This window comes from Choristoneura fumiferana, chromosome 26, assembly GCF_025370935.1.
Source record: "Choristoneura fumiferana chromosome 26, NRCan_CFum_1, whole genome shotgun sequence".
Lineage (NCBI taxonomy): Eukaryota > Metazoa > Arthropoda > Insecta > Lepidoptera > Tortricidae > Choristoneura > Choristoneura fumiferana.
In genome coordinates this window covers 8,429,671-8,448,126 of record NC_133497.1, presented here as the reverse complement: position 1 = coordinate 8,448,126, position 18,456 = coordinate 8,429,671, and the positions used below count along the sequence as shown (strand labels likewise).

At 37.3% G+C, this 18,456-nt stretch overlaps 2 protein-coding genes across 2 annotated transcripts in view; one reads left to right on the top strand and one right to left on the bottom strand.

Moving 5' to 3' along the window:
* Nucleotides 1–12,989, bottom strand: part of LOC141442800 (larval cuticle protein LCP-17-like) — a 52,171-nt gene extending 39,182 nt beyond the window's left edge. Inside the window, exon 1 of the mRNA XM_074107922.1 lies at nucleotides 12,680–12,989. The gene's annotated coding sequence lies outside the window, so the exon portion shown is untranslated. The remainder of the gene's footprint in view (nucleotides 1–12,679) is intronic.
* Nucleotides 12,990–14,045: 1,056 nt separating this feature from the next.
* Nucleotides 14,046–18,454, top strand: LOC141442777 (uncharacterized). The gene is made up of 2 exons (XM_074107891.1): nucleotides 14,046–14,499; nucleotides 16,380–18,454. The coding sequence occupies exons 1-2, from the start codon at nucleotides 14,219–14,221 to the stop codon at nucleotides 17,176–17,178; spliced, it is 1,080 nt and encodes a 359-aa protein (XP_073963992.1). The 5' UTR covers nucleotides 14,046–14,218; the 3' UTR covers nucleotides 17,179–18,454.
* Nucleotides 18,455–18,456: the final 2 nt, after the last annotated feature.

Below are 18,456 nucleotides of genomic sequence, written 5' to 3'. Positions count from 1 at the left end.
AAAAAAAACAAAAAATCAAAAATCATTTATTCAGTAAATAGGCCGCAATGGGCACTTTTACACGTCATTTTTAAAACTACCAGCGCTTTCGGAAAGACCATCATTGCCAAGAAGAATGCGCCGCAAGAGAAACTGGCAGAAAGTCATTTTTTCAACATAAAATAATTACAAATAAAATACTTAAAACTACAGTATACAATGAAATAAAAGAAAATACAAAATAATAATAATAATAATACAGGATGTATGGGGTCCCTTAGTTACAAAACTAAACTCTAAACTATAATCTACGTTCAGTGGAAGTGTAGACTGCTTCCACCGTCATAATTTAAAAAAAAAAAATTATAATAATAATATTTAATTCTGAATTTACATTTCAGGTCAAGTAACCATTAAACTTTTGGATTCCGAAGGCAAGCTCACGTCTGCCGCCCCAAAGTTAGCTCACACGAACTCATGTCATGCTCTGAAAGCAGAGCGGTACCGAGTGCATGGTATTGCTTCCGTTCCCATAAGCTCTATGGGATCGTCTTGGGAGCTTCGACGTCGCGGGCCTGTGACTAGAAATTAAACTAAAAATATACACGTTTAAAATCCATAAGCTTAACAATATACAGCCTTAAATATAGCAAGGGATGTATAAAGTCCCTGAGTTAATAATAAAATTACTATATAGCAAGGGGATGTAGAAAGTCCCTGAGTTAACAATAAATAAAATTCCTAATCTAAATAATTCAGAGATGTATATAGTCTCTGAATGTCAAAGTAAACTAATTTAATTAACCAAATTATACAATCTTCAGAGGTGTAAAAAGCCTCCAATGTCAAAAACTTAAAATAATTATTAAAATAAAGAAATGGAGATGTATAAGGTCTCCAAATGTCAAACCAATAAATATTTTTAAATTAAATTCTGCAACGTGGACAACGGCAACAGAACCAGAAACTAGACACGAAATGCGCCGGGACACTGCCAAGTCACACTTCACAACACTTATTTATACACCGACATAAAAACACACACATACACAAACACGAATACATCACATCACACATCAACATCCTAAATTTCATCGGCTTTCAGTTTAGGCCATGTCGCATCATCACATAAGTACTCCTCAACTTTATAGTAAGCTTTCTTCAGAAGTGCACTCTTTATGTATTCTTTAAAAGAGTTGTGTGGCAATTTCCATGCTTCTACAGGAACTTTATTGTAAAATCTCACACAGTTTCCCACAAAAGATTTGCTTACTTTCCGTAAACGGAATTTTGGAACGGCAAGCTTGTGCTTATTACGAGTATTGATATCATGTACGTCTGACACTTTTTTAAAGGACTCGATATTCTTGTGTGTATACAATATCACATCATGTATATACTGTGAAGCTACTGTGAGGATGTTTATCTCCTTGAAGCGTTCTCTTAGTGAATCTCGGGAGCCAAGGTTGTAGATAGACCGGACTGCCCTCTTCTGTAGAATGAAGATAGTTTCTATGTCGGCTGCCTTGCCCCAAATCAGCATACCATAGGACATTATGCTGTGAAAATAACTGAAATAAACTAGCCGGGCAGTTTCAACGTTGGTAAATTGTCTGATTCTTCGTACAGCATAGGCGGCAGAGCTCAATCTACCAGCAAGACCAGAAATATGCGGGCTCCATTGTAAATTACGATCCAACGTAAGACCAAGAAAAACAGTCTCATGCACAAGTTTCAGATTCTCTCCGTTTAAGGAAATAGTTGTTTCAAACTGTCTCACATTAGGCAACGAAAATTTTATACACTTAGTTTTAGCTGCATTTAGTAATAAATTGTTAGCGGTGAACCAGTTTAGCGCCTCTGCTAAAGTCTCATTGATGTGGGTTGGATCTTCTTGTTGCCTGTTTATTTGAATATCAAAGAAGTATCATCTGCAAACAATACTATGTTACATTTCTGTTCTAGCAAGTGGGGCAGGTCATTTATATATACTAGAAAGAGAAATGGACCCAAATGGAGCCTTGTGGAACTCCAAGCTTCACCGCTGAGCCAGCTGACTGCGTTCTATTTATGTCCACTTTTTGAATTCTTGGCTGAGATAAGACTTAACCAGGTTAAGTGCTTTAGCTGAAAGTCCATAGTGTTGAAGTTTGCGGATAAGCGTCTCATGCTCCCGCAATCGAAGGCCTTGGAGGGTCGCAAAATATCCTTGATCTTGCGAATTTTCCCATGCATCATAAATGTACTTCATGAGACTTGCGGCTGCATCTGTTGTCGAACGGCCTTTTGTGAAACGAATGTTCAGGGTTGTCACAAAAAGTAGTAATATGCAAGTACGTTCCTATATAAGGTTTGTAAAAATTAATGTGGGTATAATTATGTACCTGCATTCATAACTGCTTATAGTCCATTCAGGATAACATTGGACTCTAGAAGGTCGCAGAAGAAGGGTTTCATAACATTTTTGTGAAGTCGTAATAATGATGACGATGATGAATAAAAGAAGTAAGTAATACGATGAAGTCGTAATTTTGTTTAGTTTGTAAGTAGATATTACTTAATATCGATGCCTTAGTTCACACTTATACCGAGTCGCGATTGTCGGGAATTAAAAAGCGAATTGCCGCGCGGCGGTGGCGTTCTGTTTCTTTTTGATGATGCGGCCACAGTCGCGCCTAGCAAGCAACCGCTCACAGTCGGCCACGCCCCTCTCCCCCGCACCGCACCTCATCGTTACTCTGTCTAGACGGCCGAGTTTAGTGACTTTAAGTTCTTAGACTTTGACCGAGAGAAGCTTGAGATAAATAGAGTATGTCTTCGTACGCAATACTTCGCTCGCAGCACCAGCTTTGCCAAACTGTCATCCAGTTACATTTTTTATACTCGACTGCCCTAGGCTATCTCCGTATTAAGGTTTGAATTAACGGTCAAATTGTAACACACGTTTCGCAGTATTTCGAACACAAATGGACTAAAAATATCTACATTTACATGTATTAGCGGTATTTATTGTTTTTATTATAGAAGTTAACACAATTTTAGTTTCGTTGTTTCATTTAAAAACATGTGCAAATTTTACCGTTAAGTTTTAAATGGCGTATAGGCATAGTATAGATTGTTTCTCGACCATATAATATGTAATAGTAGGTAATTTGTATATATTTATGAAAGAAGTGTCGGACAAACTAATCGGCGTATCTGGCGACCAAAGAGCAGGCTTTTTCTTCGCCCAAAGACTGAGCCTTGCAGTGCAACGAGGCAACGCCGCTAGCGTCTTAGGTACAATGCCCCGCGCTGCGCTGCCTTTGGAAGAGGAAGCCCGTTTTAGTTAATTTTATATTTGTATATGTAGGAATATCATTTTTAAGGCACCAAATATATTAGTTTCGATCCGCTATTCGAGATTGCAAATGTGAGTGTTGAGTATTTAGCGCCATATCATATATATGGCTCTATTTGGACAACTGACTGACCGTACGCCTTCGAATAATTTTCATTTTTACTAAAATGAAACGAATGTTCATCTGGATACTGCATGGTATAACTGTACCAATTGCCAAAACTACACGAAGTGTTCCCCCTGTTTAATTTTCTCACCCTTAGGGGCTGGTTTTCAACATATAAATAACTAACTATAATGGGCCACTTGACACCAATTGACCTATATATGTATGCGATATGAGGTATCATTTGGCAAGAAAGAAAGATGAAGCGTTTACTCGAATGCACATTCCTTTAGTGAGCTGTTTGGTAGCTATGAAAATGTTTACTTAAAGCCACTGCCATAGACAGCAATAAGGCAATCAACATCAGCACCTTCATGGTATAAATTTAATTGCATATCATCAGTATGTAAATGCCTTATAATTAATTCAGTAGTCGCTTTATCTTGACATAAGTGTATGTTTTCCCCAAAATATTAAATTAAAATTAAATTGGTTTTCGTAGACGAATAACTAATTGCTTTATAATCATAACTTTGGCGGGTTCACAAAAACAAAAAGGTCACGCATAATATTAAGGCGCTCATCACACTGTCGCCACATCTCGCTGCGTAGTGACGAAATTGAAAGAAAGAAAGAAAGAAAGAAAGAAACATTTATTCGTGACAAACATAAGAACAATGGAAAAATAAAATAAAGAAAAATATACTTTTATGTATGCCACGAAATGGTCCCAAATCAGCAATCTGCCGGTCTTGCGAACGGCGCTGGTCTTCCTTTGGGACCATCGGGGTCATCATACATTAAAAAAAATTACATCATTAAAATTGGGTGGTATCCTGGGAAAAAAACCGGTCAAATGCGAGTCGTACACGCGCACGAGGATTTCCGTATCATTATCTATACAACATTAGACAATAGAAAAAACGGCAAAAAATCAAGTTAGTTGTATGGGCCCCCTTAAATATTTAAAGTGATTATACGACTAAAGATTCTGTGAATATTTCAAGCATCTAACCTGTTGCCGTAATTAATATCAACCAAAAAACGGCAAAACAATCACGTATGTTGTATGGGAGCCCCCCTTAAATATTTATTTTATTCTGTTTTAAGTATTAGCTGTTATAGCGGCCATAGTAATACATAATCTGTGAAAATTTCAAGTACCATTATTTTTTTTATACAAATCAATATTCTACAGTCAAAGTTAAAAACTACTGCGCACCGCAGCGGGATTCTGCATCAGTGTGATACCGCCTTAGACGCCAATCTTTTTAAATGTATAACCACCTATTTTATTTTTAATTGCGTTAATTGTGAAACGGCCAAGGTCGCAATAATATAGGTTTTGTAAAAATCTCGTCAACATTATATTAATGTGTATAAAATTATAATTTTTATGACGTTTGTGGGTCGATTCGATAGCTTGGGTGTGGCTGGTCCACAGACTACTCAGAAAATGAGCTGGTCCAAGAAGATCTTTCGTCACAGGCACGAGATAAAAAAATATATAAAGAAAAGGAAAGGTCGTTGGAAGCACAAAACAGATAGGTACAGATGTCAATCTACATACAAAGTGCGCTCGAGCAACGCACACATAGACACTGCTCACGGACACGATATCTCGGACCGGTTGGGACCAGTGCGAGCGCGAGTGCCTCCGCTTGAGACACGCGTCTGTGAACTTTTTTCTGCAATAATGGAGCAACAAAAAAAAGAAGTTATTATGATACATAACTGTTCAGTGGACGGTTGTTTAAATTCAACATTAAACGGTGAGTTGTCTTTTTAACCGACTTCAAAAAAGGAGGAGGTTATCAATTCGGTTTTTTTTAAGCTACCAGCAATGATATTAAAATTAAAATATTTTAGTTATTATTAAATTATATTTCCATTCCTCCCGTTTCATTCTCAACAATAAGTCAAACAACTAGATGCGAGTGCCACTACCACGATAGTTTTTTGGTGCATAAGCCATAGTTGACAACCTTAGAGTGACTGCCGAGCGTAGGTATAAAAAACCGGCCAAGAGCGTGTCGGACACGTCCAAAATAGGGTTCCGTAGCCATTACGAAAAAATTAAGTAATATTTTTCTAAGGATTTCGTATTTTATATGGAATCTTCCAAGTTTAGGTATATTTTATACCTTAGGCTGCTATTTACTCATAAACTATTAATAATTCTCAAGCAAACTTAGCCGTTAGTTTTCCTTGAAAGTTTGATATACTTACTACCATCCTGATTTTTATAAAAAATTTCCACCCACCAGTTTAGATTTTAGAGCGGGGGGGGGGGGCGCTCGATTTTAGTGAAAATTTTCACTTTAAAGTTGAATATTTCGCAAACATATGACTGAATCGAAAAATCGTTTTAGCAACCCCCTAATGGTTAAAATACCTATCCAACGATACCCCACACTATAGGGTTGGATGAGAAAACAAAAATCACCCCCACTTTACGTCTATGGTAGATATACACTTAAAAAATTTTTTTTTCATTTTTTGTTGTAACATTTTGTCGGCATAGTTTAAATATAATATCCGTGCAAAATTACAGCTTTCTAGCATTGATAGTCCCTGAGCAAAGCCGCGGACGGACAGACAGACAGACGGACGGACATGGCGAAACTATAAGGGTTCCGTTTTTGCCATTTTGGCTCCGAAACCCTAAAAATGAAGCACATACATGTGATTGACTTCTGTCCCTTTCTGTTTTGTGTTGGAAGGGCCCAGACTAGGTAGTTACCGTCGTTACATGACATGTTCTTGGGTGCGCGACCTCAACTTTGGTGGATAGATAGAAGTATTCACGTGTTAATGACCGGACTGGCGACGGCGAGGTCGCCGGTTCACATCTGGGTGGTGCTTACGAATTATGAATAATTAATTTATTGAATAAGACGTTACTTTGCGGAGGAACTTTGAACTGAAACATTTTTTCAAGAAATGTGTGTTCATGCAGTTCCTCGACCTCCACCCACACTGTAAGAACTCATTTCATATGTTTAACATTTGGTAGCATGGTGAACGGTTGGGTAGCTCTATTAGATGAGCTCAGTTGAGTTCGAAACGCGTCAATGTAGTGTGGTCGTGGTGATAGATGGGTTTGTTTGTGTGATTTGTGTGTGTTCTTACAGTGTGGAGGTGGAGGAACTGCATGAACACACATTTCTTGCATAAGCGTAGCTATCATAAGGTCGCGGGTGAGCAAAGTTATTGTTTCTGTTTATTTTTTTTATTATTGATGAATATTCTAAATATATATTGATATATATTGATTGCTTTGTTATTATAATAACGACATCTCTTGTCCGGGTGAGCGGTTAGTTTCAATGGAGTGCTGAAAGTTTCTCGATGAGGGCTACAGCATAGATGTCGCTAGTGTCGCTGCTTAAGTGACTAAATAAGAAAACAAACAAGCTGAGATGTGTGGTGCATAGGATAAATTCGTGTCTGCATCACTGTCCATTGGTGGTGTAGTGGTATAGCACGTGGCACGGAATGCCGAGGACCTGGGTTCGATCCCCAGCGCTGGTCTTATTTTTCTGGTTTTTCTATGCGTATATTTCAATAATAATAACATTTTATTTAAATTAGTTTTAAATATTATTGATTATAAATATGTATGTTAGTCTGTAAGGTATTTATTGTATGGGCCAAGTTGCCCGAAATAAATGAATTATTATTATTATATTTCACTTTGTATTTTCGATAATTATTCTAAATATCGTCGAGTAGGTACAGTCACCTGCTTATATCTGCCACAGAGGAGTGTGCTAAATATCTGACACCTCCCAGCCCTAGTGTCATGATATTTATGAACTCTTTCTTGTGCCAGATATTTGTGCTGGTGTGGTTGACTGTAAGAACAGTCGAGTTCATAAACTTTTGAGCAAAAATTTGAACAAAAATATCTGAACACGACTCTATTATTAACGGCGTAGAATGACTCTTAATGAGCACCACAACACAATAGTAAGCGATAGGAGGTACACAGAGAGAAATTTACTCACTCTCTGGCCCATAAACTATCTCTACTCTATGCCAAAAATCAAGTCGATCCGTCGCTCCGTTTCGACGTGAAAGAGGGACAATATACAAACAAACACACACACTTTCGCTTTTAATATTAGTATGGATATAGTATAGTATAGTATGGATAATAATACGTGATAATACTAGAGTTTACCCGCGGCTTCGCACGCGTAAATCATTAGATACATACAGCAGTGACTTGAAATTCCGGGATATTACTAAATTCCCGTGGGAATTCCCGAAAATTACGAAGCCGTGGTGGCCTAGTGGTTTGACCTATCGCCTCTCAAGCAGAGGGTCGTGGGTTCGAACCCCGGCTCGCACCTCTGAGTTTTTCGAAATTCATGTGCGGAATTACATTTGAAATTTACCACGAGCTTTGCGGTGAAGGAAAACATCGTGAGGAAACCTGCACAAACCTGCGAAGCGATTCCAATGGTGCGTGCGAAGTTCCCAATCCGCACTGGGCCCGCGTGGGAACTATGGCCCAAGCCCTCTTGTTCTGAGAGGAGGCCTGTGCCCAGCAGTGGGACGTATATAGGCTGGGATGATGACACCGTGTTTTCATTGACGTTGCATTAAAAACAACCACCCCAAATTTCTGTGGGAATATTGGCATAATAAGCAGCCTGTATTCGTTGCTTAGAACAAAAGGGCCACAAATAAAAAAATATATTTTTTTTTCAATCGCAATAATTGCATTGTAAATGCTACGAGTATTAACGTGCAACTATTACAATAAAAATATTTTTTTTTGATTTGTGGCCCTTTTGTATTTAAGCAGCGAATGTTATTCCAGATATCCAGCTATCTACATACCAAATTTCATCTAAATCCGTCCAGCCGTTTTAGCGTGAAGGAGTAGCAAACATACACATACACACACACACACCACACACACAAACTTTCGCATTAATAATATAAGTAGGATAGCATTATTCACCTACTCGTGTGACAACCGCTTAACATCGTAATCAAATAAAAAAATACGTACCTATTTTTATAAACACCCGAGAATTATACGACTTTTTTATTAGTTTGATTAAAATAAATAGGTTTTATGACCATACATCAACTTATGGCAATAACTGAGAGTGACTTTATACGAAATATCGTCAAAGGTCGATTAAATTCGTATTAAAAATTCGTGTATCAGCTTTATTATTCAAGCTTGGCTGTTAGTCAATAAAACCATCGTGTTAACGTTGACCTGATAAAAAAACATTAGGGTCATTAGGGTTCCGTACTAGGTACAATAGAAACCCTTAAAGGCGTATTGCGGCCATTACTAATTTTACTTCTTTTTTTTCCGGTACATTTAAATTATAAAATGTGTATACAATTCCAAAAAATATTTTCTGAAATGTACTTTTTCTAAAAAAAAAACATAAAAAGATCAAGATTCGTACAGTACAAAAACTATCAAAAAATAATGATAAGCCATATTAAAAAAAAACCTTTTCACATGATTCTCGCTACTATTATTTTTTTAAATTGTTACTGTCTATTTTAAGCTTCCAACCGGATTTAATTACCTAATCACAATTATATATTATTCAGACGAAACACTGGTTGACATTTTGAGCTGTTTCACTCAAACATTGCGTAAATATCGTATCAATTCGGCAAAAAAAGATCCAATTAAAATCTCGTGCTTGCCTAAATTATGTTAATGAGTTCCTTTAGTAAGCTCACACGTTACACATTTGCATAATATTTTGTCTTAGGACTAATTTTATTTGAAACTAGCGTCTGCCCGCGGCGAGTCCGTCTGCGAAGAATTCGTTTATCGCTAGCTCACGGGAACTGGCACGGGAACAGCCTGTATGTAGATTAGATACATAATGAAATATAAGTATACCGGGTGTGGCCTATAAGACAAGTAAACAATTAAAACATAGATCGACCCGTCAAACGGAATTACATTAGTTCAGCTACTTTTAAAAATCCCTAATTAGTTTTTTTTTTATTACACTTTAGAGTTTATTCAAAGAAGGAATGTAAATTTTGAACATGAAACTAACGTGAGACTCGCTCATATTAAATGATATTGTAACGGATAACTCACATCACATACCACGCCACGTCACGTCACGTGGTTAGTTTCGTGAAGAACTAGCAACTTGCTCCTAGGAAGAAGGGCTACGAATAAGCCCGAAACATGTCGAGCTAAGCTCGTTTTAAGACGTGAGTTATCCGTTACAATATCATTTAATATAAGCAATGTAAAGCAAAATGTTTGATGTTTGCAGCGTGACAGACGATTTCAATTGGGTTCTAAGGCCGTCTTGCAGGAAAAAATAAATCTAGATTTAGTAGTTAAACGTGGCTTAAGCTTGACAGTTCCATAAATTTTGACACTACTAAACTGAGCTTAACGCTAACTTGAGATTTATGTGTTTCCAGCAAGTAGCCATAAGATGGGGTACAATAGTACAAAAAATAATAACATTAACAAAAAAAAAAAGGGACAAATCTAGACTCCATTATTCTTAAAAGTCGTTGAATTAATGTTACGTACGATATTTGTTATTTTTATTCGACTAGATGGCAAACGAGCAAGTGGGTCTCCTGATTGTAAGAGATCACCACCGCCCATAAACATCTGCGACACCAGGGGTATTGCAGATGCGTTGCCAACCTAGAGGCCTAAGATGGGACACCTCAAGTGCCAGTAATTTCACCGGCTGTCTTACTCTCCACGCCGAAACACAACAGTGCAAGCACTGCTGCTTCACGGCAGGATTAGCGAGCAAGATGGTGGTAGCAATCCGGGTTGACCTTGCACAAGGTCCACCACCTGTAAATTATTTGCTAGTGTTACAAGCCACACCCGGTGTATTTTTTTAAATGTTCATCTAAGTAAATAGTTTACAATATTAGAACGTCACTGAGAAGAACTAATACTCGTTCATTGTCCAGAGAGTAGTTAGTAACACGTTGTATTTGGTACTTAATACTTGTGTAATGAATGCTGCCCTCTCGAAGAAATGGAGAAAATGAAAATAGCATGCAAATTTATGGAAGCAACCATCGAAGGTCAACGATTGGTAAAGGTTCAAGGTTTTTAATTCGATGAACAGTTTAGAAAATGTTATGAAATTCGTGAATAATAAATATCACATCAATTTGTCAATAGCCGGGTAATACGGAATACGGGCTATGCGGAGAGATTTAGCATCTCTCTGCATTTTGTGTAGAGTGGTAGAGGTTTTGGAAAGAGTGGAAGAGAAGAGAACATTCATGGAAACAATAGTGAATCGGAGAGGGAAAATGACTGGTCATCTTATACGACATGATGAGTTTATAAATGTCATAAATAAGGAAAAGGGGAAGGAAAGCGAAAAAGAGGGAGACCGAGAATTGATTATACAAAGCAAATAAAAGAGAAGGTAGCCGTCATGTCGTATATGGAGGTTAAGAGCTAAATAATATCAAATATAAATATCATGGGACACTTGACACCAATTGACCTAGTCCCACTAGCAAAGCTTGTACTATGGAACTAGGCAACGGATAAACATACTTATATAGATAAATACATACTTAAATACATATTAAACATCCAAGACGAGAACAAACATTCGTTATTCACACAATATCTGCCCCGGCCGGGATTCGAACCCAGACCTCAAGCTTCGTAGTCAGGTGCTAACCACTTAGCCATCGTCGTCATGTCAGCTCCACACAAACTGCGATGCGATTCGACGTCGCATCGCAGGAACTAACTGTTAAGTATTAAATGCGCACTCTGTGGTCTTGATTAAAAAACTGTCTGTGACACTGACATATCTGTCAACTTTACTTTACTTTCTATGTACGCCATTGTGTTGTAGCTCTACTGCTAATAAAACAATAAACTGTTATTCAAGTACTTTTATTGGCTCTGACGATAACATCTCAACACTAACGATGCGGATTTCTGCGATACGATTTCGTGCGCTGAGTTTCTTACGCGCATTCTTCTTGGCAATGATGGTCTTTCCGAAAGCGCTGGTAGTTTAAAAAATGACGTGTAAAAGTGCTTTTTGCGGCCTGTTCACTGAATAAATGATGTGAATTTTGAATTTGAATTAGATTTTACAAAATATAGGTCACGTTTTTTTTCCTCTGGCAATCAAACAAAAAATTACAAAGATTGAAGCACGTCAACGTGTTCTGTAGTGAGGGCCGTCACGTCACTCCGTGCTAAAAAGTGTGACACGGCGTGATGTAACGTGATCAAATTTTAAGTACCTGAGTATATCATCACCATTTTGTGTTTGATTAATAAAAGAAAAGAATACCTTTTTTTCTATTTAAGTATTTTCTCAAATGTACAGAATTTTTAAATACTTAAGGGGCTGTTTCACCATCCATTAATTAGCGTTAACCGACGGTTGAATGTGATGCCGTCTCCGTCTATTCGAACAAAACAAATAGAGACGGCATCACACCTAACCGCCAGTTAACGCTAATCAATGGATGGTGAAACAGCCCCTAAATCTGCCAAACTGCATGACAGTTTGATGGCAGGAAAAATTAGCTCTTTAACAGTCTTTTCTTAATCTAAATCAATGTATGCATGTATAAAGGCATGCAAGGGGGTGCCCCGAAGACACATTATCTCTGCACCCGCCAGGTCATGCACTTTATCACTTATATTGGTTATAAATTATTTTAATTAATTCTATTCGTTATTCTTACTAATATCACTCAACAAACTATTTTTATTTTTATATGTTTTATATGTTTAATATTTTCTGATAAGTAATCAACTAGCGGACTAAATAGAATTAGGAATCTAGCCATAATCTAGCCCGTTGTTAGGATTGTTGACCGCAGCTAGGTTTCGCTACCGTACTACGCGTGACCGTCAATCATTCATTCCTCACCACATTGATGGTTGACAGTTTAGCAAGTGGAGCTTTTGCATACGCACGACAAAAATATGTAATAGAATAGGTAAGTAATAAAAATATGAAAATTTTGTTGCTGTCTTCAATTTACTTTCAGTTTACTTCACAATTTTTCTGTCAATGGTTTCGGCTAAATATTAATTACGAAATTCTGTGAAAATGAATAGTAGCACCATTTAATGTATTTCAATGCAAGTACGTATTAACAATTTATAAATGATAAACTTTGACAACTTTGTTTAAAGTAAGTACCTATTCGTTTTTTTCCTTGAAAATGATTAAAAAAAACCATGCAAGTAAAATCATAAAAGCAACTACACTCACCGTTAAAAATCCAGCAGCATACAGCATCTTCGAATATTCTTGCCTCAGCCTACAAGTATATTTAAGAATGATACTAAGCACTATGTAAAATTTATAAACCCGAAAACTTTAATTTTAGAGACGCGTTAACTATCAAAAGAAATTAAAAGTAAGTTGTTTTTCTGCCGCGTCCTTTTCCCGCGCAAATTGATTTTGACAGTAGCACTTTTTAAATTAGGTCGGCTATGCACAGTGGCGTCTGCTTGGAGACTACCCAGTAAAACCAATAGCCGTATAATCGTAATCGTTAACTTAGTGAATGTGACCCATGACCTCTACTTGTCGCTTCATCACCTGTTTATTTTGCAATCGAAGCGCGCATCCAAACACGTCTCTTTTTGGGGTTCGTATAATGTTTTTTTTGCAGTTTTAATATTTTTTCCTAAATAGGAAAATAAAAATATCTTTTTGATCCGTTTATAAGCCGTTTTAGTAAACTTTATACAGAAACACTGGGGACCAAAAAAAAATTTTTTTTTACTGCAGACCAGGGTTCGTACATTGTTCGTAATACATTATTTAATATTATTTTCCAGGGATTAGTAGAACTTTTTAAATTCAAACAATGTCAAAAAAAATCAAGACTTCAAAAATTTTAACATAACTTAATAAATGTGAGATATGTAAAATACAATCGGTAAAGAAATAAAATACATGGGATGTAAAACGATAAATGTTTCAGAAAAGGATAATAAATTTTGAAAGAATCAGTACACAAACAAATAGCCTACAAGGTTTACCATAATGGCTTTAAAAAGTAAATTATGTGTAAATACTTAAATGAGAAGAAGTTGTTTAATTCATGTTTTAATGGAGAAATGAATAAGGTAATGTACGGAACCTTAACTTATTAATTCAATTTCGCAAAAAAATACACTTGAAACTGTCACAATCAGAGTGAGTTGCCAAGTTACAAAAACAGTTTTTAACTAAAATGGGCGTTTTCATACTACTTATAAACCATTAAAATTGATTATTATAAAAATCTGTAACTCTTCTTAGAATATATTAATTAATTTCTTCTCGATGTCAAATATCTGAATTTAATTTTGAGCAGGTAGAAAATTTTAAAAGAAAGAAATATTAGAACTTGGCGCGTAATAAAAATGTGTGATCGTTATTGCTTATTCTGTTAATTGGTATTTAAGCTTTTGATAATAATTAGAGAAAAAAATGAAGAATATTTTTCGCCAGCTTTGCATGTGCATGTCGCAAGGTTCGGACGAAATATTATAGCCTTTTAGGCGATTTTCATGGATAAATGACAGGCGACACTGTTTCTTACGTCAACCGTCAACGTCAAAATTTGCCATCAAAACATTTGAATAGTACAGTACACGTGATGCGAATTCAGTTTATATTTTAATTTTTGTCGTCAAAGTTGTTCCAAAAACACTTTAAACATCAGTTATTACACATTAAACCGTGTCTAGAATACTTATTACCCGTTACTGCGGCCTTGTATGGGTTGAAAACTTGGTAGTGAAGTTACATCTTCAGATGGCGTTTGTTTTCTCGCCTATAAATATGGAATATCCAGTGGATATATCAATTAAAGTCGAGAAAGATGATTTCGAACGTGATTCCAACGATAATTTTGAACGTCTGCTCGTCGATGTGTCGGTTAAAGTGGAAAACGAGAGCCAAACCAAAGAGCACCAAGATTGGTGTATCTCGAATTTAGGAAGTCCTGGGGAGCTTTTGGAACCTTTGTTCTTTAAGAAAATAGCTGATCCGGAGGCAGAGCAGTGCACTATATGTTGTAGATATTTTTCTGACAGGTAAGTGTGTAATTATCCTGATAATATTGTAAATGGGAATGTTTGTAAAGTTGTTTATTATTCAAGTATGCAATAACCTACCTGACCTATCGCCTCTCAAGCAGAGGCGTGGGTTCAAACCCCGGCTCGCACCTCTGAGTTTTTCGAAATTCATGTGCGGAATTACATTTGAAATTTACCAGGAGCTTTGCGGTGAAGGAAAACATCTGAGGAAACCTGCACAAACCTGCGAAGCAATTCAATGGTGCGTGTGAAGTGCAATCCGCACTGGGCCGCGTGGGAACTACGGCCCAAGCCTCTTGTTCTGAGAAGAGGCCTGTGCCCAGCATGGGACGCATATTGGCTGGGATGATGATGATGATGATGATGCAATAACATCAGAACGGATTCAGTTCCTTACATTATTCCCTTATTGTTGCTGTTTACTGCCACAATGAGCCTACTTTATTTTATGCAACTAACATTTCCTTTGCCTTCCTCTTTTTTTTTCTTTTATCTTTACATTCTAAGAGTCCATCTGTTATAGTAAATGGCACGAAGCGATGCTGATTTACATATTCATTAGACAGGCCATTGCATCCAGAGATGTGGTTTCAGTGCAAGGGAGAGTGTAATATCCTGGACCTTGTGCAAGGTCCGCCCGGATTGCTACCACCATCTTGCTCGCTAATCCTGCCGTGAAGCAGCAGTGCTTGCATTGTTGTGTTTCGGCATGGAGAGTAAGACAGCCGGTGAAATTACTGGCACATGAGGTATCCCATCTTAGGCCTCTAGGTTGGCAGCGCGTCTGCAATACCCCTGGTGTTGCAGATGTTTATGGGCGGTGGTGATCTCTTACCATCAGGAGACCCACTTGCTCGTTTTCCTTCCAGTCGTATAAAAAAAATATCTGTAGTGTGGTGTATATAACTGAGGCTCCCCATGAGGCTGACATAGTCACATTTGGTGTACTAAAGCCATGTTAAAATATTAGATTAAAAAAAATGGCGCGAAAGTACAAAATCATAGTCAAATCATATTACTCTCTTGCTCAGATTTGTCTGAAACATACAAGCATATAACCATAGTAAAAGAGAAGAAGTATGCACATTGACCCTTTAGGAGACTTAACTGCCTACTCTGGCACGGATGCATAGGGTTGACAATGTATATTTTAGATTAATTAAGTACCTACCGGCAAATAATTTTAGTATGAAAGTTAACTTAAAATTGGTTTGTCTGTGTCTAGACAAACAAGATTCTATGCCGCTATATTATTATTATACTAAATTTAAAAATATTTATAAATTCGCCAGAATGGTAATGGCGACTGTGTACACACTACTCATGTTTACCTACACTATACATAGTACTATAACTATATTGTTTATAGGTACGTAGGTATCTATTATTTTTTCATGTGTCCTTGCACGAAACTATCACACTACACTTATATTTATATACTACTAATTTACAACTATAACTAATACAAAAATATACGTAAGTACGAGTATGCGAACGTAAAAGGTGATCACCTCACGCAAGACGAGCGAGCTAAAATCGAAACATACGGCACCAACGGCAGCGCAGCCTTGACTTAATCCTACTTAAATTATCAGTGTGCGCGTGCGGCGGGTGCCTGCGTACCGGCGCCAACCGGCGCGCACACATTTAAGCCGCGCGATGTACTTTTGTTTGTAGTGAACCTACTTCTCCTCTTTTACTATGATATAACATACAAGCCCCCGCAACCACCGCAAGGAAACTTGCTTTTACATTAATAAATACGTTGACATCAGTCCAGAAGCCAGACAGACATTAGTTTCAAACTTATAACACCCCTCTTTTTGCATCAGGGGTTAAAAAACTGAACATTGACCTTATTGTTTCTATTGTTCCAGTAAAACCATATTGCAGCACAACATAACCCATCTCCGAGTGCTCATAAGGAACCCAAAGCTCTTCCAATGCGACAAATGTTCTGCCTACTTCACAGACAGACACAAAATCAACCATCACATCCAAAAACATCTACTTATCAACAGACAACAACGTAACTATGGCTTAACATACATACTGTCATACAAACCAAAATCTTACGTACCAAAGACTGATCTACCATTCAGTTCAAGATATGGAAAAACATACATACCAAAACCAAAAAGTGTAGAAAAATCTAAACTCAAAGACGGTTTGACAAATACATTGAAATACAAACCGAAGTCATGTAGAAAAGGCCAAACGTCCCTAGACCGTGAGTGCCAGATATGTAAGAAAGTGTTGCCTTATAAAAGTTGGCATGCACACATGAGAGAAGTGCATGGTGAAGGAGGCTATTCCTGCAGCTTGTGTAAACTTGAATTCAAGTGTGAACGCTACTTTTTAAAGCATATGAAGAAGAAACATTCGAAATGGACAAAGAAAACTTGTAAAACTCCGATTAAGTGCGATGAATGTAGTGCCGTTTTGCAAGGTAAATATGCTTTGAAAACGCATAAGCGTAATGTGCATAGTAAGGGTGAGCATGTGTGCTCCATATGCGATTCTAAGTTGAAGTGCAAGTCGTATCTGTTGGCGCATATGAGACGGGTGCATTATGACGATGGAAAAATGCATTTCTGTGAGTGCGGGAAGAAATTTAGAAGTCCCAGGTATTTGAAAGTGCATAAGAAGAATGCGCATTCGAAGAAATGTGTATAATAACTTTAAGTTTTGCGTGAATATTATAGTAGAAACAGCTGAGCGGAGCGAAGCTAGGTACAGATCTGTTCACTCACGAAGGCGCACCCCTCCACAGCTATTTATCAATGTGTCTTAGTCTCAGTGTGCGTGACTGACGGTACGCTTGCGACTAACGACACGTTCGAGCTACACACACACCCAGACTTGTCATACGGATAAGTTTAAAACTACAATTATAAAATGTGGAGGGGCGCGCCTTCGTGAGTGAACAGATCTGTAAGTGAAACGTTTCTATTGGTTCATGAAAAATCATTCCTCTCACATCTCTGGTGGAAACCTAAACCAGTCGACTAAATGCCATTACCATCCTGCGTTTATTAGCACAAAGTCGCAAGAAATGTTCTAGATTTAGCATCGGTATTGTAGTTTTAATTTAAATTGGACCCTGAGGTGACCCTGAGCTTCATCTCTTTTAATTTAATAATTTTATTTAGTTTTTATTTCACTTAGGTACAAGTTTGTAAACTACCTACTTTTTAACCGCAAGCTGTTATTGTTAGAAGTTTTATTTCGTTTGTTCATCGAATGCTGTTAATAGATATTAAGTAAGTTTTTTTTTTTTTTTAATAGAATTGTCATCTCAATAAAAGATGTCGTACTTTTTTACCCGACTGCCTGAAGAAGGGTTATGTTTTTTGAGTCTACGTATGCATATTATGTATATTTCTTTAAAGTTTGGATGCGTGGTACGTTATTTAGAATAACTAGATAACTTCTTGTCTTTTGCTTATTTTTGTTAACTATGATATGGTGAATTATGATTTAGGGCTTACGCTAGCAGGCGCGGGTGCATTTCGCGGGTGCACACTGCGGGCGCGGGTGCAGGTAATAAAAGTAGAAATATCCTTATCCGCATTCCATCACCGCCGGTCGGACGGGCCACGTGCCCGTTCCATTTTGTCGAAATACGGGACAGATACGGCACATGTAGTAATACGGAACGGGATGATCAATTACGGTGACAGTCCCGTATATACGGGACGTATGGCAACCCTAATCATAGCTCTCAAAGGGATGGACGGACTTCGATGTGCTTTTTTTACGTGAAAGCGGTTCTTTAGCTACTTTGTATGTTTGATAGAAATCGATCCACCCGTTTTTGAGTTGTTGAACTTTAACTTTAACATGAACATTTTTTTCTAGGTTAGGTTATTGTTGTTGATCTCTTTATAATAAGATTCGGGAAGATTTTTACCACTAGTATAAGCCGGGTGTTGCACCTAACTTTTTGAAGTT